At 34.7% G+C, this 26,761-nt stretch overlaps 2 protein-coding genes across 2 annotated transcripts; one reads left to right on the forward strand and one right to left on the reverse strand.

Annotated features, from left to right (window-relative positions):
* Positions 1-6,093: 6,093 nt before the first annotated feature.
* On the reverse strand, positions 6,094-8,796 carry LOC133830270 (uncharacterized). Its single transcript, XM_062260203.1, has 3 exons — positions 8,510-8,796; positions 6,500-7,297; positions 6,094-6,392 (listed from the first exon to the last, which is right to left on the reverse strand). Exons 1-3 carry the CDS (start codon positions 8,517-8,519, stop codon positions 6,364-6,366), a joined length of 837 nt encoding a protein of 278 aa, XP_062116187.1. The 5' UTR covers positions 8,520-8,796; the 3' UTR covers positions 6,094-6,363.
* A 9,766-nt stretch (positions 8,797-18,562) lies between these two features.
* Positions 18,563-22,820, forward strand: LOC133830271 (leucine-rich repeat receptor-like serine/threonine-protein kinase RGI4). Its single transcript, XM_062260204.1, has 2 exons — positions 18,563-21,647; positions 21,967-22,820. The coding sequence occupies exons 1-2, from the start codon at positions 18,788-18,790 to the stop codon at positions 22,482-22,484; spliced, it is 3,378 nt and encodes a 1,125-aa protein (XP_062116188.1). The 5' UTR covers positions 18,563-18,787; the 3' UTR covers positions 22,485-22,820.
* The last annotated feature ends 3,941 nt before the right edge of the window (positions 22,821-26,761 follow it).

Below are 26,761 nucleotides of genomic sequence, written 5' to 3' on the forward strand. Positions count from 1 at the left end.
TAATGGATCAAAAAGTATGACGACAATATATATAGTGATTCTAATAACATTTGAGGGTCTTATATATATACATCTCTTCTGTATAAAATCTTTGTAGGAATCATGAAATTTTAGTTTTAACGATTTATTTTGTTAATTTTAACAAAATATTTTGAATATTTAATGAAATATACTTTTAAAATCAATTAAAAATAAATAATTATTAATTTTATTAATATAAATTCAAAAATTATAAAATATCATTACATATTTATTAATTATATTAATATAAATTCAAATGCTATAAAATATCATTATTATAATAATATTTAATACTAGACTAGATATTTATTAATTATATTAATATAAACTTAAATGTTATAAAATATCATTATTATAATAATATATAATACAAGACTAGATATTTAATAGTTTTATCAATATAAATGCAAATGTTATAAAATATTATAATATATAATCCTAATTTTTTTATAAAATTTTGCTAGAATAAATATTTAATAATTATATTAATATAAATTCAAATATTATAATAATAATATTTAATATAAAACTATATATTTAATAATTATATTAATATAAATTCACATGTTATAAAATATTATTATTACATTAATATATAATATATAATGTTGACTACATTTTTCGCTATCAATTTAATCTTAGAACTTGACAGAAGTTAGAAGAAAATAACATAGGGCTTTTATGTGGTTTGGTCTATAAAAGAGCCCTAGTCCACGAGTCTTTGGTGTTAGTGAGTTTGAAGCTTGTTTGAGCAAGCTTCAATGGAGTCTCAGACATCGTATATATTGTTATGAGTTTACAATGCTTAACTAGCCAAAATTCTCTACCATTTACAAGGAGATGTCACAACTTTATTTATAAAGGTTAGGGTCATTAATGCCCTTAATGAACAATTAATACAACATTCTCCTTTATCTGGGGAGTAAACTGATAATTAATTACATAGGGATGCACTAATAAAGACCATGAGCCTAGGCAGATTGCACGGGGCCCATTTGCAGAAAATTGCCTACCAACCTTATGGGGAACAGGTATCTGACTGTGTCAGGATACGACGCACGTTCGCCCATGTCAGGCAGCATTGTAGGAAATGCCGATTGTTGAGTGTACGATTTCGACACCACTACTCGAGGCTCACCAAAAGTTGTTAGATGATCTTCTAGTGGGCCACAGCTGCGACGACTGACACCTGGCAACTACTCCAGGTCCAAGGACATGAATCCTAGACCCGGGGGATTGGCGAATGAAGAGAGTGAGGACCATCTAAATGGTCTTCGGGGCGTGACCTTACTTGGAGACATCCACACCTTGGAGACGGGTCATGGGACGTGGCCTCGTCTGGAGTCATCCGCACCTCGAGGACAAACCTTGAGGCGTGGCCTCACTTGGAGACATCCACGCCTTGGAGATGGGTCACGGGACGTGGCCTCGCCTGGAGACATCTGCGCTTCGAGGACAAACCTCGAGGCATGGTCTCACTTGGAGACATCCATGTTTGGCTAGACCATAGTACTAAACCTCACTAGTGCTCGAGGAGCTTAATTACTCCTCTAATAAATGTCACATGTCCTCTGGTGAAAATACTGACAACACATATAAATACATTATATATAAGTGTCGTGTGTACAAATTGTTAGAATATTTATTTAAATGGTATATAAAATCAATTTGTTACAACTAATTGATTTAATATATTAAAGTCAATATTTAATTTATTGACAAAATATTCTAATTAATGGTCAACATTATTTGTTACCTGATTTTGTTGTTACCCGATTTTTCACATCCCAACTGATTGAGAAAATATCTCAATCTGTGGCAGAGACTCTGATGGTAGGTCTCACTCTATAAATATAGAGTACCGGTCCCCAAGCTCACTGCTCATTCTGACTTTTAGTAACTCCATCTAAAAGAGTTAGTGTGAGCTTGGAAGCCCGTGTACTCGTTCTAATTATTTTCTTTTCTTTTGTAGATCTAAATCTAGATCGATGTTATCAATAGCAATGGCTGGAGGTATACAATATTCGATCCTCTTTTTGTATATGTTTATTCTATATATTAATTTCGCCTACATGTATATAGAATTGTTCATATGCCTATATTTCATTTTAATCTAACACAAATAATATGATTGTGTAACTAATAAGAAATTAGAATAAAATTTTATCTTCTATCTATAATAAAGAAGTTTCTCCTCCAATCATTGCGGTGTGATTTGAATAATATCATGAATATTTTGTACATTAAATATGTTAGTTTGTGATCTAAAATGTTATTGTATTATTTAAAAAAAAACTCATAAATAATGTTTTGGTTTAATTTTTCTTTTAATATGTTTATATCATTCTTTTATATATAATATTATTTATTTATTTAAAATTTATATGACAATCATAAAAACTTAATAAAAATAAATAATTAATAAATTTTCTAAATAAAACTAAGCAAATGCACATTGTACTAGCATGAACTTAGTATATATTATATATCTTAAAAGTATTTTAGCTACGTTACAAATTAATGACAAGCAATTGCCGAAAGCTATATATAAATATATATAAAGAACAATATTGTTGTACATTTTCATGTACTCCTGCTAGCTATTTTTGGCTTGAAAATTTTCCAGCTAATAACTGGTTTGAATATGTTCTGTTAGAATACTATAATCTGAATTTAACCCTAATTAATTCATGAGAAATCTAACTATAGAATCAAAGATTAGCGGAAGCGTACCGGAGTCCATAGAATCGATTTTGAACGGTATGATCTTCCAATCTTTGCATCAAAGTTTTTCTCTGGAACCTGAGTTTCTTGATGATGGGGATTCAAGAATACGATATGTGAAGCGATGCAAAACTGGGGACCTACCTCTTTATTAATAACTGGAAAAACAGTAATTAATAATTTATTTACTATTTCTAATTTGGCCCCTCATCAAATCAGAAATTGTCTCAATGGTATCCACATATAAAAATCATGACAATCATGCCCTTAAGTCATAAACTTTATTCAAAAATAGACCACATAAATTTGACTTATTTATATAATGACCCATTACACATTTTTATATTTACAATTGTGACCCCAAATAAATAAATTTTTAACAATCTCCCACTGGGCCACATATGTATATATATAAATGTGTTAACCTTATTGAGCTCATAACTTTGTCATCATAACTGTAGGCATGTGCAATCTCGTCCATTAACTATATCAACATAGGATCAAAGCGATTTTCGTTGTATCAATCACAACTAAACCCATCAATGGTCACATATATCAACATAGCCAAATGACATAGATCAATCATGATAATGTGGTATGAAAATTACATGCATGGTGATCTATTCATGTCAATTTTCAATTGGTCCTGCTTTACTTTATAGAGATCAAAACTTTAGCTTAATGTACAAAGTGAAATAAACTTAATAACATAAAGTCTGATCAGAAAAATATCTTAATACACAAGTTTCATGAAACTAATAAAACACAAAGGATAATAAAGACAAACTCCCACTGAATCTAGATATCCTCATACTCTAAAACACCCATACGAGCAGTGTGCTCATGAAAGACCTTGGGTGGCAAACCCTTAGTAAGGGGGTCTGCAATCATGGAGTTTGTACCTAAGTGTTCTATACAAATCTGTCCACTCTGTACCCTTTCTTTTACAACAAGGAACTTGATGTCAATATGTTTTGACTTCGTCGAGCTCCTGTTGTTGTTGGAATACAATACAGCTGATTTATTGTCACAATACAACTTAAGTGGTCTTTCTATTCCATCCACAATGCGCAGCCCGGTGACAAAGTTTCTCAGCCATATGCCATGGTTGGATGCCTCATAACATGCAACAAACTCTGCTGCCATGGTGGATGAAGCTATGAGTGTTTGTTTTGCACTCCTCCATGATATAGCTCCACCACCTAACAGATATATGTAGCCCGAAGTGGATCTCCTACTATCTTGGCATCCCGCAAAGTCAGAGTCAGAATATCCAATGATCTCAAAGTGATCTGACCTCCTATATGTGAGCATGTAATCTCTTGTTCTCTTCAAATATCTCATAACCTTTTTGGCTGCTTTCCAGTGATCAATTCCTGGATTGCTTAAGTATCTGCCTAACACTCCAACAATGTACGCTATATCCGGACGTGTACAAACTTGAGCATACATTAAACTCCCAACAGCTGAAGCGTAGGGAATCTTTTGCATTTCTTGAATTTCAAGGCTTGCTTTAGGGCATTGCTTAAGACTAAATTTGTCTCCTTTAAAGACAGGGGTATCACCTGGTCTACAATCTTGCATGCCAAACCTTTTGATTACTTTATCGATATAGCTCTTTTGTGATAATCCAAGAATACCCCGAGAACGGTCTCGATGTATTTGAATTCCTAAAACAAAAGAGGCGTCACCAAGATCTTTCATCTCAAAATTTCTTGACAGAAATCTCTTGGTTTCGTGCAACATGCCTATATCATTTGTGGCAAGCAGTATGTCATCAACATACAAAACCAGGAAAACATGTTTACTCCCACTGAACTTGTGATACACACAATCATCAACAACATTCATCTCAAAACCAAACGAGAGAATCACTTGATGAAATTTGTGGTACCATTGACGGGAAGCTTGTTTGAGCCCATAAATGGATTTGGTCAATTTGCAAACCATCTTCTTTGGGTCTCCTGACACAAAGTTTTCAGGCTGCATCATATATATTGTTTCATCAATGTTTCCATTGAGAAATGCTGTTTTCACATCCATTTGATGAAGCTCTAAATCATAATGTGCAACAAGTGCCATGATTGTCCTAAAAGAGTCCTTTGATGAAACTGGAGAAAAGGTCTCCTTAAAGTCAATCCCTTCCTTTTGAGTATATCCTTTTGCTACAAGACGAGCTTTATACCTTTCCACATTACCTTTTGAATCCCGTTTTGTCTTAAAAATCCATTTGCAACCAATCGGTTTCTTTCCTTCTGGTAATGGGACAAGCTCCCAAACTTTATTGTCTTGCATAGACTTATACTCTTCATTCATTGCTTCATTCCACTTTTGAGAGTTAGAACTTTTCATGGCTTGATGAAAGTTGATTGGATCATCTTCCATCATTCCAATGGCATCCTCATGTTCTTGAAGATACACTATGTATTCATCTGGATTAATAGCATTTCTTCTTTCTCTAGTGGATCGTCGCAAAAGCACTTGTTCTTGAGGTTGTTGAGTTTGTACCTCTGGGGTTTGATTGACTATGTTTGGTTGCTCTTGATCTAAAACTTGATCAATATCAGGATTGGAATAAGACTAGGCTTTCGCCCCGTCCAAAGCTCATAAGGTGTTTTTGCAGTTGCTTTAGTTGGTACCCTATTCAAAATGTAGGCTGCTGTCTTAAGTGCCTCTCCCCAGAGTGATTCTGGTAAGGTTGAATGACTGATCATACTCCTTACCATATCTTTAAGAGTACGGTTTCGTCTTTCAGAAACACCATTCATGCTAGGAGATCCCGGCATAGTGTACTGTGGGACAATTCCACACTCTTCTAGATATCTGGCAAAAGGTCCTGGACGTTGTTCACCTGATCCGTCATATCTACCATAGTACTCACCACCACGGTCAGACCTGACTTGCTTTATTCTTTTGCTAAGTTGATTCTCAACTTCAGCCTTAAAAGATTTGAACACGTCCAAGACTTGAGACTTTTCATGAAGTAGAAATAGGTACGCATATCTCGAGTAATCATCTATGAATGATACAAAATATTGTTGACCATTCCAAGAAGGTGTAGGAAATGGCCCACAAATATCCGTATGTATCAACTCTAAGACGTCCATAGCTCTTTTCGCACCTAATTTCTTTGTTTTGGTCTGTTTGCCTTTGATGCATTCAATGCAAACATCAAAGTCTGAAAAATCAATTGAATCCAAGATTCCATCAGACACAAGTCGCTCAACTCTATTTCTAGAGATGTGACCTAACCGTTTGTGCCATAAGGAACTTGATTTTTCATTATCTATTTTACGCTTAGTACCACGTGATTCCACATTTAAGGTTTCATTATAAGAAGCAACGGTGTCAAGCAAATATAAGTTGTCATAAACCATAAGAGAACCAGTTCCAACAGTATTTGAATTAATAGATAAACTAAAGCAGTTGTTTCCAAATGAACAACAATAACCTAATTTGTCCAAACAAGAAACAGAAACCAAATTCCGCCTAAATGACGGTACAACAAAAGTATCTATTAAGTCCAAATAGTAACCAGTACTTAACAACAACCTAAAATGCCCTATTGCTTCCACATTCACCGACTTGCCGTCTCCCACATAAATGCTTCTTTCAGCATCACTTGGTTTTCGGTAACTCAGGCAACCCTGCATTGAAACACTGATGTTACTAGTAGCACCGGAATCTAACCACCAAGTGTTTCTTGGTACTGAAGCTAAATTTACCTCAGAACAGACCAAAGTAAGAAATGTACCTTTCTTTGCTCGCCATGCAATGTACTTAGCACATTCCTTCTTCACGTGTCCTTTCATGTTGCAAAAGAAACAACCACCATTGTTGTTGGCTTGAGTTTGTTTCTTATGTGCTGGACCCTTATCATTAGCAGCCTCATTCTTCCTTTTCTTGCCCTTATCTTTAGAGGTGCTTGCCAAATGAGCACTTTCAGTCTTCTCTTGCTTCAATCTTTCTTCCTCTTGAACACAAAATGAAATGAGCTCATTAAGAGTCCACTTCTCCCTTTGACAGTTGTAACTGACCTTGAATTGACTGAATTGTGGAGGAAGAGAGATAAGCACTAAATGCACAAGCAAGTCATCCGAAAGCTCAAGCTTTAGTGCCTTCAACTTTGAAGCAAGGTGAGACATTTCCATAATGTACTCCCTTATGTTTTCCTTGCCCTTAAACCTCATGGAAATAAGTTTCTTTAAAAGAGTACTTGTTTCCGCCTTATCGCTTTTTGCAAAGCGTTTCTCAATTTCAGCAAGGAAAGTTGTGGCATCGGTGACCTCCTCGGACACCGCACCCCTAAAAGCCTCAGGTATGCCGCGCTTGATGATCATAAGACTCATGCGGTTTGAACGATCCCACTTCTCATAAATCCTCCTTTGCTCGGAGGTACTAGCATCTGTAAGAGAAGCAGGTCGATCCATCCTTAATGCAAGGTCAAGATCCATGCAGCCAAGAACAATAAAAATGTTCTCCTTCCAGTCCTTAAAGTTACTACCATTAAGGACCGGCACTGAATTAAGATTAGCAGATACAGTAGCAACAGCTGAAAATAGAACAGTACAATTACATAAATAACATGCTCATATAAGAATCCAAATAAAACAATAAATTCAAATTATGGTTAATCCCATCTCAAGATACCAAACACATCATTAATATCAAGTCTTTGGACAATAATATTAATTGTAAGCGGTACTCTTGTTATAGCGATCAAACATTGACAATAAATTATGTCAAATAATATGCAATCTTTGGACTAACATATTATTCACACAAAAAATACCTTACAATTGCCACATATTTATCACCACAGGTATGCATAAAATTCGGCCAAATATTAACTCACCTTTGGGTTAATTAATAAATGCATGAATTATATACACACTATTATCTTGATATTTTAATTAAATTAATCTACACAAAAGAGATCACTTTGGTGATATTTTGTTTCAATTAATTTAACTAAAATATAAGATATCCTTAATTAAATCCAAAACCAAAATCAAAATTTATTGTTACTGTATTATTCCTAAATTAATAAACTGTATATAAGAAATATATACAGGTAAGTTAATATAAGGAATTACTGAGGAATATAATATTTATCTCCTAGGCCCAAACACCAAAATATAAACACAAATTACCTCCTCATGTATATAAGAGATTAATAAACAATTCCTTATATACAGTTTATAGTATACAGTTTATAGGAATTTCTTATATAGATAATTCCTTATATACAGTTTATAGTATATAGTAAACTAGATACTGTTTCTCTATATAAGCAATTTCTCAATTCTGTATTATGGTGTCTATGGGCGAAAACAGACCTAATCCTTTTATATATATAAATATCAATATTAATGACGAAAAGTTTTTCTGTATATAATATCAATGTACGATTTTTCTTTATATAATTTCTTTTGAATATATATATATATTCGAAACTAACAACTATATCATTCTGTTACCGAAAAAACGATTCCTCATATATCTATATCATTCGGAACTAGCAATTCCTCATATAAACAAAAAAAGAAACAGTCACGATTACTGTAAACAGACCCAGCGATCATATATATATATATAAACGATTGCGAAATTTAATTTCATGGAAGACCAATACTACCATATATTCTCAAGAATTAATTCAGGAAAGCTCTGGTACCAAATGTTAGAATACTATAATCTGAATTTAACCCTAATTAATTCATGAGAAATCTAACTATAGAATCAAAGATTAGCGGAAGCGTACCGGAGTCCATAGAATCGATTTTGAACGGTATGATCTTCCAATCTTTGCATCAAAGTTTTTCTCTGGAACCTGAGTTTCTTGATGATGGGGATTCAAGAATACGATATGTGAAGCGATGCAAAACTGGGGACCTACCTCTTTATTAATAACTGGAAAAACAGTAATTAATAATTTATTTACTATTTCTAATTTGGCCCCTCATCAAATCAGAAATTGTCTCAATGGTATCCACATATAAAAATCATGACAATCATGCCCTTAAGTCATAAACTTTATTAAAAAATAGACCACATAAATTTGACTTATTTATATAATGACCCATTACACATTTTTATATTTACAATTGTGACCCCAAATAAATAAATTTTTAACATGTTCTTCATGATCCTCCAAGTTGAGACATATATGATCTCTTTAAGTTGCTCTCAAATTTCATGATCAATTTAATAATTAATCTATGGAAACTTCTTCTTCAATTATATAGATATGTAATATATCAATATTCTTAATTAAATAGACCATGTATAATTTCCTTCTTTCTGGTTAGCCAATATATGTTTGAAATAATTTGGATTTTAGAAAGTGGAAAAATAAATTCTAAAAGACTTTTATGAATTAAGAATTAAATTTAATGTAATTTTATAAAATTTAGAATAATTATAAATATATTCATGATAATAAAAAATAAAAAATACTTTATTATAAGTTTTAAAAAATATATATTTCCTTATAATTTACTTTCATAATTTTTTTTAATAAATAATTGAAATTCCAAACAAAATTTCAAAAAATTCGTTTTCAAATTTGATTTCCTTTGTTGCCACTAATCTCTTTGATTGTGCGCGAGCCAATCTCTTTCTCTATTTTCTTTTCATCTCTATCTTTTAATTTCTCAAATTTCTCTTGATTTTTTAATGGTGTTTTGTGTCGGTAGCTTGATGTTGAGATGAACATGTTATTTTAGTTTTATGTAATTTGTATTTTTTTTTAATTTTATATTTTAATTTTGTTTGTTATTGTATTTCTACGTAATATTGTAGAGCAGTGTGCTTTGATTGTATATGTTGAACTGTAATATTCTTTTGTAGAAAACTAATTCAGATAATATTTTTTTGTTGAGTGGAGAATTGTCTAGTGTATTTATGATGATAAATTTCTATGTATACGTATATATTTTTTATTCTTGTGGTTTTTAAATTATATATATGATATAGTATATTAGAGAATTTTACTATTCACAGTCGAATTGAATATGTTCCATTTTTTTTTAATGGACTAGTTATGAAAAGGATATTTTGTACACACTATCCTGTAACTTAATTGGGATAATTATTTCAATGGAAGTTATTTTGTCTCAAAAATAAAAATAAAGATAAGGTTAATCAATTTTAACTGTTTAACATTATTTAAGCTTTTCATGTGCTGCATGCCTGTACAGTAATATATAATTATATATATTTTAATACATGTATATTCACGAGAGAAAATCTCAATAGAAAAGTGTCTAATCATCATGTCTCATAAAAATTTAGAGTTGAAACTCTAGCATAATTACAAATAGCATCTTGATAAGCAAACATTCGCCATGCCTTTATTACTTTATATATGTAAAATGACATAGTACCACGATACCTTTAATTTTTCTTGGTAAACGACCCCACTTAATAAGAATTTCAGTTTCATTATTAGTTTATGAATTAAAAAAAAAGCTTGTAATGCTTTTTATTTTTATTTTTCAGCTAGCTCAACAGTTTTTCATGCTTGGAACTTTGAGTTTTAATACTCATAAAAGGCCACATAAATAGTATAAGACGATGTATCACTATATCTATATCAAAGTGAAAGTTTGATAAAATAAAATTATCAAATTTTCAAAAATTGAAAAGTTAATGCTCTTATTTGGACTCCACAATTTCTCACCAATTATTTATTATATATATTTCTAATATTAATGGGAGTATAAAAAGGACTTGTATTTTCATTTTTTAATTTTATGAGTATTAGAAGTTTTTTTTTTTTTTTTTTTTTTTGTGGGAGCTTGGGATTGTATCTCTATAGCCATTAGTTGTGATGAATATATGTTTATAATTAGAAGAGTTCTAAATCTCTCTATAACACTTTCTTTTATTAATACATAACATGTGGATATTATTAAATTATTTTATATTTTAAAAGCATCAGTATATACTCATTTGGTATTCTGTATTTTATCAAAATACATAGTACCTTATATTTTCAATAATGTTTATCTGGTACTTTGTAATTTTAAATTATACATATTTGATACTATGTACTTAAATTTGATTAATAAAATTTTATCAATATGACAAAACTATCATCAATTATATGAGTTTCAAACTCAAATTTAATTACATATAATTGAGGGAAATTTGTCATATTGATAAAATTTTACTGTTCAAATTTGAGTTCAAGGTACTAAATATGTACAATTTTAAATTATAGTATACCAGATTAGTATTATTGAAAATATAATTTATCAAATATGTATTTTGATAAAACATAAAGTACCAAATAATTATATATCCTTATTCATTGAATAAACATGTGATTAATGGGGGAGTACTGGAGGGATTTTAATTTTCACTTTTCATGATGAGAGTATATTAAAAGTATTTTTTTCCACTATTATTTGGATTCTACATTTTTTGTGTATTACTAGTTATGATGAGTATTATGTTTTGATTTTTTTTTTTTTTTTTTTGCTAAACACAAAGAGGATCAGAGTGTTCTTACACCCCTAGCCTAGCATCATGTAAATTTTTTACTGGAATTATATATGAGATGGAAGAAGAACATGTCCCACACTTTCTTAATGGCTATTTTAGGCGTCCACTAACACTCAGATCTATCAATCTAAGAAAGGAGGGCCCACCTAAACAGGTAATATTTCAAACTCATAGTGACTAGTGAGAATCTATCTTTAGATGGCTAACAAAAAAGCTCACTTGCCATCGTGCCACCATTGGTATCATGTTTAAAATTAATAAGATAGTATTAATGATATCATCAATTCACTACTATATGTGGATTTGACCCATTTCGTATTTATAATTGTGAAGAATATCATAATTGTATTACTACTGTGGAATTGTAATCCACAGTAAAAAGGATAAACTAACATACTGTTAGTTTATACAGTTAGTTGTTAAAATTAGTTAGTGTGCATCAATGTTATTTTAGTCATTTCGATCTCTATGTCTTAGTTATAAAAGAGGCTCGGGATACACATTGTATTGTACTGTAATTCATATTGAATTAGTGAGTTGAGAGCCTAGATAGAGAGATTGTGAAGCTGTGAAGAAGGGGTTCAGTCGATTGACTTCAAGAAGATCAAGAAAGAACTCGAATTGAGTTCTTGGAGAAGTTTGAGACTAGTGATGCACCTAACATTGTTAGCTTTGTAATTTCATCTCTTAAATCAATAAAAGAGACTACTCAGGGGAGTAAACAGGAAGTAGGTCCTTGGTTTGGCCGAACCTGTATAATTCTTGTGTCTTTGATTACTTTACTACATTATTGTTCATTGTTATGTTTTGCTGACTTTAATTGCTGTAGCATTTTATTGTTTGATTGTTTCCTGTATTATCAATAACAGTTTTATTAGTTATTGCATTTGTGGTTGTGCATTGCTGAGTTCTGTGTTGTAGGAAAGAATTACAACAGTGGTATCAGAGCCAGGTTCAAGATTCAAAGAAAAGAAAAGAACTCAGCTGTGAAGATTCAAGAATTGCATAAAGATGGCTTCATCTTCAACAAGATTCGACCTAGAGAAATTTGATGGATCAGGGGACTTTAGTCTGTGGAAAGAAAAGATGATGGCCATATTGATCTACCAAAAACTCGATTCAGCATTGGAAGAGGTCACTGAGAAATCTGAGAAAGAAACTGATGCAGTAAAGAAGAAGGAGATTGACACTGTGATGAAACAAGCTCGATCAGCAATCATCATGAATTTGGCAGACAATGTACTGAGGCAAGTTATTGGAGAGAAAACGGCTCTAGGAATCTGGAACAAATTGAATCAATTGTACATGGCAAAGTCCACTGCAACAAAGATCTTCTTGAAAGGTAAATTTTATGGTTTCAAGATGAATGCTACTGTTTCACTTGAACAGAATTTAGATGATTTGAACAAGATTGTTCTATCATTGACTAACATGGGAGAGGTCATAAAAGAGGAAGATCAAGCAGTGATTGTTCTGAATGGTTTACCCGAACAATTCAAGGAGATGAAGACTGTTATAATGTATAGCAGGGATACCTTGACCCTTGAAGATGTGATGAGCACCCTCAGATCGAGAGATGCTGAATTAAACTGGCAGAAGGCTGCAAAACAGGAGTCAAAGATAGATGAGGCTTTGATCACTCGAGGCAGACAACCATGGAGAAACAACTCAAGAAACAGAAGGAATTCAAGATCAAAATCAAGATCAAAAGAGACCAGAAGATGTCACCATTGTGGCAAAGTAGGACACCTGATCAAAAGCTGCTGGGAATTAAGAAACAAAAAGAAAAGGGACAAGGAAGAAGAAAACAAGAGCAATGATTCGAATGCAGTAGTTAATGATATTTACAGCTCAGATGGAGATGTATTTGCTGTAATCAACGTACAAAGAAAGAATACAGAATTGAGCAATGGAGATGCATGCACAGGTTCAGGTCTTAGAGACCATGAAGAGTGGATTCTAGATAGTGGTTGTACTTACCACATGAGTCCAAATAGAAGCTGGTTTATGGACTACTCAGAGATAGATGGTGGGAGTGTTATGATGGGCAATGATCATAAATGTCAAGTTGTTGGCATTGGAAATATTGCTATTCGAAATGCAGATGGCACAATAAAGGTTTTAAACAAAGTCAAGCATATTCCAGATTTGAAAAGAAACTTGATTTCTTTAGGCACCTTGGATGATGAAGGATATGAGTATAGAACTGGTAAAGGGACTATGAGGATTACAAAAGGGTCATTATTGGTCATGAAAGGCATTAAGAGGCTTGGATTATATTTCCTAGATGGAAAGACCATACCTCCTGCACAGGCAGCTGCTGTTAGCAAATGCAAAACAGATTCAAAATTATGGCATGCTCGATTAGGGCACATAAGTGAACAAGGTTTAGTTGAGTTGTCTAAACAAGGTTTGTTACAGAATTATAATCATGCTAACCTACCTTTCTGTGAGATTTGTGTGCAGGGTAAACAACATAGACTAAAGTTCTCTCACAGCAATTATAGAGCAAACAAGGTGCTGGAATACATACATGCAGATTTATGGGGTGCAAGCAGGATTAAAACTCCAGGAGAGCAATTAATCTGAAGACTCCTGAGGAACTGTGGAGTAAAAGACCACCATCTCTTGCACATCTCAGAACCTTTGGTTGTGCAGCATATGCACATAGTGTTGAAGACAAACTTGGTAAGAGATCGATTAAATGTGTTTTAATGGGATACCAAGTTGGGGTCAAAGGTTACAGGTTACTTTCTACTGAAACTAACAAGATTTTAATAAGTAGAGATGTGATTTTTAATGAGTTAGATTTTCCCTTTAAAAGAAATGAGAAAGGTTCTGTTTCTGATGTTTCAGGTAACAAGTTACCAAGCAAAGCTGGTGTTCAGATTGAGGTGGAACCCCTCAACATAGAACTGAATGAACAGGAGAGTTTTGAACCTGAGATTGAGACTGAAACTCAAGAAGAAGACTTAAGTAATTACCAGCTAGCTCGAGACAGGATTAAAAGAGATGTCAAGGCACCTGAAAGATACATAGAGGCTGACATCATAGCATATGCACTTTCTATTGCAAACCAGTCAACAGAACCAGAACCAAGAAGCTACTCAGAAGCAATAAATAGCAGAGATTCTCAGAAATGGAAACAGGCCATGATGGAAGAACTGAACTCACTTAAAGAAAACAACACCTGGAAGTTGGTATTCAAACCTGAAAGACAGAAGATTATAGACTGCAAATGGGTATTTAAAGTAAAAGAAGGAATAACTGAGAAGGAGCCAAAGGTTTACAAGGCAAGGCTTGTAGCAAAAGGGTTCACACAGGTCGAGGGAGTAGACTACTCTGAGATATTCTCACCAGTTGTCAAGATGAAGACAATCAGAATAATGCTGGCTTTGGCTATTCAGTTTGAATGGAGTATTGAGCAGATGGATGTAAAAACAGCTTTTCTAAATGGTCAATTATAAGAGACCATATTTATGTCCCAACCAGAAGGATTCAAGGTGGAATCAAAGAGGGGTGAACTAGTGTGTTTGCTCAAGAAGTCTTTATATGGATTGAAGCAGTCCCCGAGGCAATGGTACAAGAAGTTCAATTCAGTAGTGACTAAAGTGGGGTACACAAGATCCAAGTATGACACCTGCTTATACTTCTCAGATTTGGATTCAAGCTCAGTTGCTTTCTTGTTGATCTATGTGGATGACATGCTTATAATGAGCAAGGATATGCAACAAATAACTCGACTAAAGAATGTGTTGAAGAGTGAATTTGAAATGAAGGATCTTGGGGCTGCAAGGAAAATTCTGGGAATTGATATCATTAGAGACAGAAATGCAAAGAGGCTTATGCTAACACAAGAAGGTTATCTGAAGAAGGTGATTCAGAAGTTCAAAATGTCAGATTCAAAAGAGGTAAATGTACCTCTAGCAGGGCACTTTAATTTGTCAACAGATCAGTCACCTAAAACTGATCAAGAAATAAAGGATATGAAGGAAGTACTCTATGCAGAAGCCATTGGGAGTGTAATGTACTCCATGATTAGCACCAGGCCAGATATTGCCTATGCAGTGAGTGTGTTGAGTAGATACATGTCCAATCCAGGAGTAGAACATTGGAAAGGGTTGAAATGGCTGCTGAGATACTTGAAGGCTACAACCAAAGTTGGTTTACAGTTTGTCAAGTCAGAAACAAAGGTATATCTTGAGGGATATGTTGATGCAGATTATGCATCAAATAGAGATACTAGGAAATCCATAACTAGCTACTGTTTTTTACTGAATGGATGTTGTGTCAGTTGGAAAGTCCAGTTGCAACAAGTGGTGGCACTCTCAACAACTGAAGCAGAATTCATGGCCACCACTGAGGCTTTCAAGGAGGCTGTTTGGATCAAAGGATTATTGAATGAGATTCAATTGTTAACAGGCAAGGTGAATGTGTTCTCAGACAGCCAATCAGCTATTCATCTTTGTAGAAATCCAGTTTATCATGAGAGGTCAAAACACATTGACATCAGATTATTTTGGATCAGAGATAAGATAGAGGAAGGAGAAGTAGAACTTGGGAAGGTACCTAGTGAAGAAAATCCTGCAGATGCAGGTACTAAAGTTCTCTCAGTCAGTAAGTTCCAACATTGCTTGGAACTACTGAATATAACCTCTCTTTAAGAAAGCTGGATCACTTCCCTGAGTTTGAAGCTATTGATCTTTTTACTATGGATTAAGGTGGAATTTGTGGAATTGTAATCCACAGTAAAAAGGATAAACTAACATACTGTTAGTTTATACAGTTAGTTGTTAAAGTTAGTTAGTGTGCATCAAGGTTATTTTAGTCATTTCGGTCTCTATGTCTTAGTTATAAAAGGGGCTCGGGATACACATTGTATTGTACTGTAATTCATATTGAATTAGTGAGTTGAGAGCCTAGATAGAGAGATTGTGAAGCTGTGAAGAAGGGGTTCAGTCGATTGACTTCAAGAAGATCAAGAAAGAACTCGAATTGAGTTCTTGGAGAAGTTTGAGACTAGTGATGCACCTAACATTGTTAGCTTTGTAATTTCATCTCTTAAATCAATAAAAGAGACTACTCAGGGGAGTAAATAGGAAGTAGGTCCTTGGTTTGGCCGAACCTGTATAATTCTTGTGTCTTTTATTACTTTACTGCATTATTGTTCATTGTTATGTTTTGCTGACTTTAATTGCTGTAGCATTTTATTGTTTGATTGTTTCCTGTATTATCAATAACAGTTTTATTAGTTATTGCATTTGTGGTTGTGCATTGCTGAGTTCTGTGTTGTAGGAAAGAATTACAACAACTACTTTTTTATTTTTCTTTCACAGTTCTTTTAATTAATTAGATATTCTACTAAAGTATATTATTATATAAATTGCCATAAATATATAAATAGAAGCATATATTTTAGTGCACTCTCTTTAAACAAACCTAATACATCCTACCCTTCATAAATAGAATCATAACTATCTTTGGTTTTTTCTTCTTAAACTAGATTCATATTATAGATATGCACCTATACTTGTAGTTTTTCTTATACATATTTACGAGTAAAATTAAAATTCAAAAGCCCACAATTATTATGAGTTAAAATTACAAAATAATTGATATTTTTGTGGAAAAATTAACAATAAGGAAAAGGGAGTGGAAAAAGAAAGTTACAACTTTATCCAATTAAAGCAAGAGAATTGAAAAGGGGTTTCAGAAGGAAGGTGTGTATTAATGATGGAGAGAGTAAAAATAATGGGGGCGGCAGCCTTGGAAGATTTTATAAATTTTGAGGTAAAAAGAAGGAAAGAAAATGAAAATGAAAATAAGATAGAAATGAAATAGTAGGAGAGTTGTCTACTTTTGATGGGGTGTGCTTGTCTTTTCCTCGTTGATAAAAACACATCCAATACACCAAAACAAGCTGTCCTACACATTAGTTTAGGTTCTGGCCCATTAAACAAATAAAAATCTCTCTATCTCTCTCATGTAGTCATGTGCTTGCCTTTTCTCATCTCATGCTTAGATTCCTAATTAGACATACTTGTAAGTTAATTTGAGTAAAATAATATCAATCACAGCATGGTCACGAGGTAGCCATTATGTATTACAACCCATACACATTTTATTTACTTATATATTTGTACTCTAAAATAAATCCAAATGAATCATATTTATATATAATTATATATTAATTATATGGCCTTTTGTGATCACACCACATCACGTGATCAACTTCAAAATTTTATTATGATCACTTACAATATTGGGTATTTATTTATTAATATACAAAATAAGTCATCAATAAATAAAAGGGAGGTGTGCCAGATTTGGGTTTGAAATGCATCAAGTCAAATGGTTAGATCTAAGTTACAATTTAATAAGATATGCTAAAATTAATAATGAAATTCAGAACCTTATAAATTTAATTAGGTCATGCATTTGAGTATTTATATATATATATACTATTTACAAGCATTGAATTTGAGAGGACAAAAGGATCGTACCATATAGATCTCAATTTGGCATCTGTTAATTTTTACACGTCCATCTCCATGTCCCTATAAATATATATTTATAGATCTAAATCTAAATTAACTTCAAGAATAATATATAATTTAGTTTTTAACGGTAGGATAAAGGTCTGCATCTGATAATAAAGTTTTAACCTAATTAAGAATTAGATATAGACTTGATAAATCATGGCAGCATCCTCTTGCAGCTTTGTTTTTTTCTATTTTTGCAGCTTTTAAAATACTTTAAAAGGGTCATTTTGGACATAATTATTACTTAATTTAACTACGAGAACTACTTAATTAGATCCAATCAAAACCATATGCTTGCCTCCAAATTAGAAGTAAGCCTAACAACCAAGCAAATATAGGACCTATATATACATAACATATATATATATATGTATATAGCTCACAAACTTATGTACTTTGATTCATTTTGATTCTTACTTATAATTCCACCAAAAACATGCAATGAGTCCCAACTCCCTCAATATAGTACTACTTGTCCAAATGATGCAACTCATAAATATATAAATGTATTATATATATATATATACATGTGATTATATCTACACTCTTTTGATGTTATATTATGCAAAACTCCAAGTGAGAACATGAACTACATTATTGTCTCAACACTATAGTTTTAGACACACGTCACTCTACTCACTAACACCTCTTTCTTCTTTTATTTATTTTAATTTTAAAAAACAAGGATAATCCCCACCTCACCACTCCATCATATAAAATAAAATATATATATATATATATATAAAAATTAACTATCTAAAATTCCATTTCTTCTCTGCACACACAAACATAACTTGGATCCGGAGATTCTGGGTCTTTCATAATATTTTTTTCTTCTTCACATTATAAAACATATATAGTATATAGACACATATAAAAACATGAATGAAAACATAATATAGCCCACCAGACATGATTTGGTTCCTCTCTGGGATTAAACCCCTCTTTTTGTGTTCCTCTCTTGTTGGACAACTTGAACTATAGTTGTAATGCCTCTAAATCCATGGCGTACTACTCTCTCTTCTTCTTCATCTCTATTACTTCTCATTATTCTCTTCCCTTTCGTGGCTTTCTCCTTAAACAACCAGGGTCAAGCTTTACTTACATGGAAACAGAGCCTTAAAGGGTCACCGGAGCCATTAACCAATTGGAATCCCGTCGACCAAACTCCATGTGGGTGGTTCGGCGTTACCTGCAACTATCGAAACGACGTCGTCGAGTTGAACATCAAGTACGTTGACTTGTTCGGTCAAGTCCCTTCGAATTTCTCCTCCTTGTTGACCTTAAACAAGCTCCTTTTATCGGGGACCAATCTCACTGGCTCAATCCCAGACCAGATTGGCTCACTCTCTGAATTAACGTTCTTGGATTTGAGTGAGAATGGTTTAGCGGGAGAAATCCCGGATGGGATTTTTGAACTGAAGAAACTCGAAAGTCTTTACCTGAATTCAAACGAGTTCGAAGGCGTCATTTCCGATCGACTTGGGAACCTCGCGAGTCTAAAATGGTTGACACTTTATGATAACCAACTCAGTGGAGGGATTCCCAGTTCTATAGGGAAGTTAACTCTGTTGGAATCCATCAGAGCTGGCGGGAACAAGAATCTCCAAGGTCCTCTGCCTCAAGAGATTGGCAACTGCGCTAATTTGGGCATGTTGGGCTTCGCCGAAACTAGTCTCTCCGGCTTTCTTCCTTCGAGTTTAGGGAAGTTGAAGAAGCTTCAAACATTAGCCATATACACTGCTCTTCTCTCCGGTCCAATCCCACCGGAGCTCGGATACTGTACAGAGCTTCAGAACCTGTACTTATACGAAAATTCTCTCTCCGGTTCGATCCCACCCCAATTGGGCAACTTGAAAAAGCTTCAGAATCTTCTCCTATGGCAGAACAACTTGGTGGGCGTGATCCCATCGGAGCTCGGGACCTGTGGTCAACTCACCGTCATTGATGCTTCGATGAATTCGTTGACCGGCTCCATTCCTGCGTCGTTTGGGAACTTAACTCTACTTGAGGAGCTCCAGCTGAGTATGAACCAGATCTCTGGCGAGTTACCGGTTCAACTAGTGAACTGTAAAAAGATGACACATATCGAGCTCGACAACAACCAGATCTCAGGGACTATTCCTTCCGACATCGGAGAACTCTCCAATCTGACATTGCTGTTCCTGTGGCAGAATAAGCTCGAGGGGAACATCCCGCCGTCCATTTCCCGGTGCGGGAATCTTGAGGCCATTGATTTGTCTCAAAATCTCTTGACGGGACCAATACCCAGTGGTATATTCGAGCTAGTTAAGCTCGAGAAGTTGCTCCTCCTCTCCAACAATCTTTACGGCGAAATCCCGCCGGAGATCGGAAACTGCTCATCGCTGATTCGCTTCCGGGCTAGTGAGAACAAATTGACTGGCAAAATACCACCCCAAGTTGGGAACTTGAGGTTCTTGAATTTCTTTGATCTGGGTTCGAATCGGATCTCCGAAGCAATACCAGAGGAGATCTCCGGTTGCCGAAATCTTACATTTCTCGACCTACATTCCAACTCCATAGCTGGAAGCCTCCCCAGAAGCTTTGATCAGCTTGTGTCATTACAATACGTTGATTTCTCTGATAATATGATCGAAGGATCATTAAGTCCCAATCTCGGAACACTGAGTTCACTCACCAAGCTCATTCTCGGAAGAAATCGGCTAACGGGTTCGATTCCGAGTCAAATCCAATCATGTTTGAAGCTACAGTTACTCGACCTGAGCTCCAATCAACTCACCGGCCCAATTCCGGCAAGTTTAGGAAAGATACCGGCTCTGGAAATCTCCGTGAATCTCAGCCGGAACCAACTTTCAGGCGAAGTGCCGGAGGAATTAACGACGCTCGATAAGCTCGGGATACTCGACCTTTCATACAACCAACTTTCCGGTGATCTCCATGTTCTCGCTGACATGCAAAATCTCGTGGTCCTCAATGTCTCCCACAACAGTTTCTCGGGGCGCGTGCCTGATTCGCCCTTCTTTGCGAAGCTTCCTCTGAGCGTTCTATCCGGTAACCCTTCTCTGTGTCTTTCGGGGAACCAGTGCCTCGATGACGAGAGGCGCGTCGGCGGAGTGAGGCATACGATGGCAGCGCGTGTTGCCATGGTGGTGCTTCTCTGCGCGGCGGGGGTGCTCCTCCTCACAGCTCTATACATCGTCATCGGAGCAAACAAGCGGGGACTCAGAGACCGTGGGTCCCACTCGGATAGTGACATCGAGGCCGATGGTGACGTGGACGTGGGTCCACCTTGGGAAGTGACTCTGTTCCAAAAGCTCGATTTATCGATTGCTGACGTGGCAAAATCTTTGACACCTGGCAACGTCATCGGGCGAGGAAGAACCGGCGTCGTTTACAGGGTCGAGATTGCCTCAGGAATGCCGCTCGCCGTGAAGAAGTTCCGAGTGTCGGAGAAGTGTTCCGCAGCGGCGTTTTCGTCGGAGATTGCCACGCTGGCAAAGATTCGGCACCGGAATATCGTTCGCTTACTCGGGTGGGGAGCGAACCGAAAGGCGAAGCTACTGTTCTACAGTTACATGGCGAATGGAAGCTTGGGTTCGCTGCTACACGAGGGGTGCGGAGGTTTAGTGGAGTGGGACACCCGGCTCATGATAGCAATAGGCGTGGCCGAGGGAATGTCTTACTTGCACCACGACTGTGTTCCTGCTATCGTCCACCGGGACGTCAAGGCGCACAATATCTTGCTGGGGGAACGCTACGAGGCTTGCTTGGCGGATTTTGGGCTTGCCCGGTTCGTCGAAGATGATGAAAACGGTTCTTTTTCGGCCAACCCTCAGTTTGCCGGTTCGTACGGCTATATTGCGCCTGGTAAGCTTTAATTCAAATTATGTGTGTATATAGGTGGTCCTATAATGATGCCAATCATCAAACGTTGAAGTTGTGGCTATACTAACTTACAATTGTGCTTGCCTTTTTATATAATGATTGTGTGCTTATTTTTAGTTGATTATCATTTGGTCAATATCTGATGGATGTGACAAATAATTACGAGTAGTTATTCACTAATTCTGTTATAATTATTAGGCTTAGACAAAAGCTTATATGTTCCTTCATTGACATTGTGGCCTATAAACCATGCATAGGTACGTAGTAACATAATAATAACTTTTTTCCACGTACCATGCAGAGTATGCTTCGATGACAAAAATCACAGAAAAGAGCGATGTTTATAGCTTTGGAGTGGTACTTATGGAAATAATAACAGGGAAAAGACCTGTTGATCCTTCATTCCCAGATGGCCAACATCTCATACAATGGGTTCGAGACCATTTAAAGTGCAAAAAAGACCCTATTGAGATTCTTGATCCAAAGCTCCAAGGTCATCCAGATTCTCAAATACAAGAAATGCTTCAAGCACTTGGAATCTCCCTCCTCTGCACGAGCATTCGGGCCGACGATCGGCCCAGCATGAAGGACGTCGCCGTTTTGCTGAGGGAAATCCACAATGAACCCATCACAGGAAAAGAGGCCCAGAAGCCCAATACCAAGAAGTTAGACATTACTACTACCACAAGTACTACTAATTCTTCGTCCTCTATGAATGTTGTAAACCCGGCTGATTTGTTGCTCCTCCAAGGCTCTTCTCGATGCTCACTTGCTTATTCATCGTCTTCATCTCGTGAAACAATCAATAATAACGTTTGAAAAAATATATATAAATATATATGTACACTTGTTAGGGAAAAAAATTGAGTTGACTTTGTTTAATTATGATTGTTAGATATAGCTATAGGAGTAGATAAGAGAGCAATATGTTATGAGGCAGTGTAAAGAGTTAGGGAAATGGTATTTTTTTAGTTTTTGAGTTAAAAAAGTGGATAAAAGAAAATTGACAAGAAGATGAGATCGAGGAGATATATTCATTATTAATTACTCTATCAGTGTACAGCTGCTAGAAGGCTATCTATGTTTCTTGTTAATGATTATTTGAATTTAAATTATATTTAATTGTGGATGTTATTAGATGATGAATTGAGGTGAGACCCATGTGAGAGGCCGAAATGTTTGTATATGTATTTACTAAACTATTTTATTATAATAATATGAATTGCTTGAATGAGAAGTCATTTTCAAAACCATGATTTTGTGTTGCTACAAAAAGAGAAGATGTATAGCAAGAGGATGTGTTGATGGAGCCATGGAGGTTTGTGCATGTGGTGTTATTTATAATTTCATGAAGTTTATTGATGATTAGTACACTTCATGGGAATATGAATGGCAATAGAAAGAGGTTGCAATGTGTGGTTGTGAAGAAATTTGTGCAATAATGTTTGTTCTTCTTATGAAACCCTATTCTTCAAACTCTCCATATTGCATATATAGTTCTTTATATTGCTATATATATAAATATATATATAAGGAGAATTGCTAAGGAGTACTACTGGTGCCCAAACACCATAAGTAGGTGACATACTGCTATTGGTAATCAAATATCAGATCTCATTTATTTGGATTTAATAAGGATTATGGGATATCGCTAACCAATCATGAGACGATACCTCATGTGGTGTTGAGCACCTTAAAGTGCCAAATAACAACTCTTCATATATAAATGATGATTTTGTTTTCATTTAGCTAAATATTAAATTCTTGGCCCCCCACCCATGTGGAAAGGAGGAGGCATAAAGGATTTATAATTAATGACAAAAGTTCTAGTTCGATTGAATAGAATTATAATTAAAAAGCGATGAAGCATAGAAATATCATTTTCTTCTCCTATAATGTCACAATATTTTGTGTTTTATCGCTTGAGCGTTCTTACTTGTCATCTTAAAGCATTTATGTCATATTTTTATAAGTGATTAGATTCTCAATATTATTTAATAAATTAAAATATATGAAACTCAATATTGAATTATATAATATTAGGTAGCTTAAAGTGCTCCATAACATTAATCTTATCTCTCTTCCATAACTACCTTTTAACCAATAGCTTAATTACTATTATATTTTTGCAGCCAAACCCAAAGTTGAGATCAATCAATGTATTAGAACGTAATATATATAATTATTAATTTTTTGATAAAATGAAACAGAAATAATTCATTACAAAACTTATCAAATCATTATTGATTGAAATAGTTAATACTTATTGGATTAAAAAACAAGGTTGTTATTAATGAGATTGAAATGGGTTAGTTCATATATATTCTTATTATAAGATTCTTTTCTTCTTTTTTGTTATTATATATTTTAATTGACTGAAATAAACATATTTGTTGGAAGATTGTGGTAGTATTATTAAAGCCCTTAACAACGGAAGTCTTTTTCTTTTTTCTTAAAATAGTAATTAAAAGGTGATCATAGAAAATAATATAATAATAAAAATATTATATTATATGACTCCAAAGAAACCAGCTCAGCTTTTGCTTGAGATCACGTGACGGCACATGCAAGGGAGCACAGCACAGTACAGTACATAGTGTGCAGACCTTTCAGCAAAGTGGGCCCCATTCGTGGGATCTAAGGCCAACTCCAATGGGTAAGTGTGGCTTAAATTGTCACATCAAAATTCAACCAATCAAATAAAAGAAAAAAAAAAAATTTGAAGGCAACGTTGCCACTGCTGGGCAACGTTGCCAAACTTCAACTTCTCCACATCAGTTTTTTTTTCCCTTCTTTGACCAATTCTGACAAGCACTAGGCAAGGCAACTCCCATTGGAGTTGGCCTAAGAGCGAACTAATCAGTCTAAATATGGGTCCCATGATCCTATTGCTCCTGATAGATCGGGGAATTTTAGAAAAGATGAAATAATATATAAAAAAAATTAAAAGAAAACTGAAATAAAATAAGATTTAAATCCTATGTAGTTCGGGTCCATCACATGCATGCAAATGGAAATTGAATGGATTGTATTAGAGAAAATTGGCAGATCAATTTTTTAAGTGATTTTATATAATGGTGGTTAGACTTTTATTTGAGCTTACATTATTTATTTTCTTGTTTTATAAAATATGGGTTGATAAATATTTCTTTGCTGATCTAGCCCTGTACGCCCTAATTCTTCACGGGCTATTAGCGAGCTAAGGCTTGATATAATTATATCAACCACGTGGAGGTCACGAGCTCCGAGCTGCTGTCTCTAGCTCGGGGTAGCGAAAGGCTTCCTGAGATTACTAAGAAGTCGGGTCAGGAGTATGGACACCACAGACTAAGAAGACATCCAGTTCGAGGTACGAGCTTGAGTTGGAAGCTGTGACCCTTTATATGAAGTCAACCACGCAATGTAAACGTGCATATATCAGACATCACGTGTCTGATATATCCATGAATTCTCAGACACGCAGCCTAAACGTGCGTGTTCAGGTACCCACGACTGGGTTGGGCCGTGCGGCCCATTATCCCCCTTACATATTGATTAGACCACACTTCATTTGTCAGGTTTTAGGAATTAATCATGAATGTCACAGAAGTGACATGATGGGTAAGAAGGTCACGGGATGACCCCCCTTGCCAACCCCCAGGTGTCCTCTCCTATAAATATGGAGACCCTGGGAGTTGCAAAGGGTTGGATTCTATTGTGTAAAGAAATACCCTGTAAAGAATACCAGAAATATAGCAATAACAGTGGCTGGTGGAGTAGAAGGATTTTAACCTTTGAACTACCTAAAAAAGTATTTGTATCACCATTTTGTTTTAAGATCATTCATCTGTCACAGTTCATTACTTAGCACTAATCACATCTTCTTATTCTTTTAATTACCTGTTGGCGAAGAACCGCGTCAATAAGCCCATTTAATTTTAGTGATCTCTTGTTTATAGGCTTAGTATCTATAGTAGTCTAGTTGAGGCAGAAGTGTGAGTTTTCTAGTTAACTGAAGCCTTTGACGAGGAGGCCTAGTCCAACTTGATTAATATAAGCTAAGTCTCCCCCTAACTCTATATATATGAATAGTCTCATCGCTATTCAGTAGTCTGAAAATCTACTTCAGAATTAGAGGTTCTAGAGAGGAAGGCTTAGTTGGTTAGTATTGCACTAACAATTCACAATTTCTCCATGGCTAAATCAGGTATGTTTTCTGTATTATTTAATTGTTTATAGTGTTCTAAATTGTATGCAAAATTATTGATAAGATGTTGTATGAATATCTAACATGTGGTATCAGATTGTCAATTGTATACGATTTAGGACCTATATTTTTTTTTTTGTTTAAACTAAATTGAGATTAATCATTAATGAACCCTAAATAATTTTCATTATTATTTTATGTTGAAACTGTTATCGTTAGATCCTAAAATATTAGGGCTTTTATTCCTCGTGAAATTATCTTTCTATTGATATATTTTATGCTAAATTTCGTTTAGTAATTTATGAGAATTTCATGTTTAAAGTTTTAGGTTTTTTTTTCATAAATTTCGCAATTGAAAAATTGTTATATCTCAATTTCATGGTTATTTCTCCAAATTAAATTATTGTATGTCTTCATTATTGTTTGTAGAGCATATACCTTGCTTTAATTTTGTTAAGATTCGGTCATTTATATAATATTTTACCCGAAATTTTGGTGCATTTTTTCACATATAATCTCTTAGATTTACACTTGTTTTCTTGTTTTTTTTTTCTCAAAATAAACCTCATAAATCTATTTCCCATGATTCGAGGATGAAAACCCCTCAAATATACGCTCGAAAACTGCCCTTTTTCTGGCCAGAACTTGTTGGACCCGACCGGGTCGCAACCGGGTCGCACAACCCGTTTTTAGGCTGGCTGGAGGTTGAAGACAACCTTTTTCGACGACGCCCACTCGCAGAAGTGGAGAGTGGGGGCGAGTGCGGCACTTCCGAGCAATGTTTTTTGACTATTTTTTTTCCACATTCATTAGAATTTAATTTCGGATTTTTCTGTGATTTTTAATTAATTTTTTTATGTCAAAAAATAATTATTAATGAATTAATACGATTTTTCAGTTATTAAATCAT

Source organism: Humulus lupulus, chromosome 4 (assembly GCF_963169125.1).
Source record: "Humulus lupulus chromosome 4, drHumLupu1.1, whole genome shotgun sequence".
In the NCBI taxonomy this organism is placed as follows: Eukaryota; Viridiplantae; Streptophyta; class Magnoliopsida; order Rosales; family Cannabaceae; genus Humulus; species Humulus lupulus.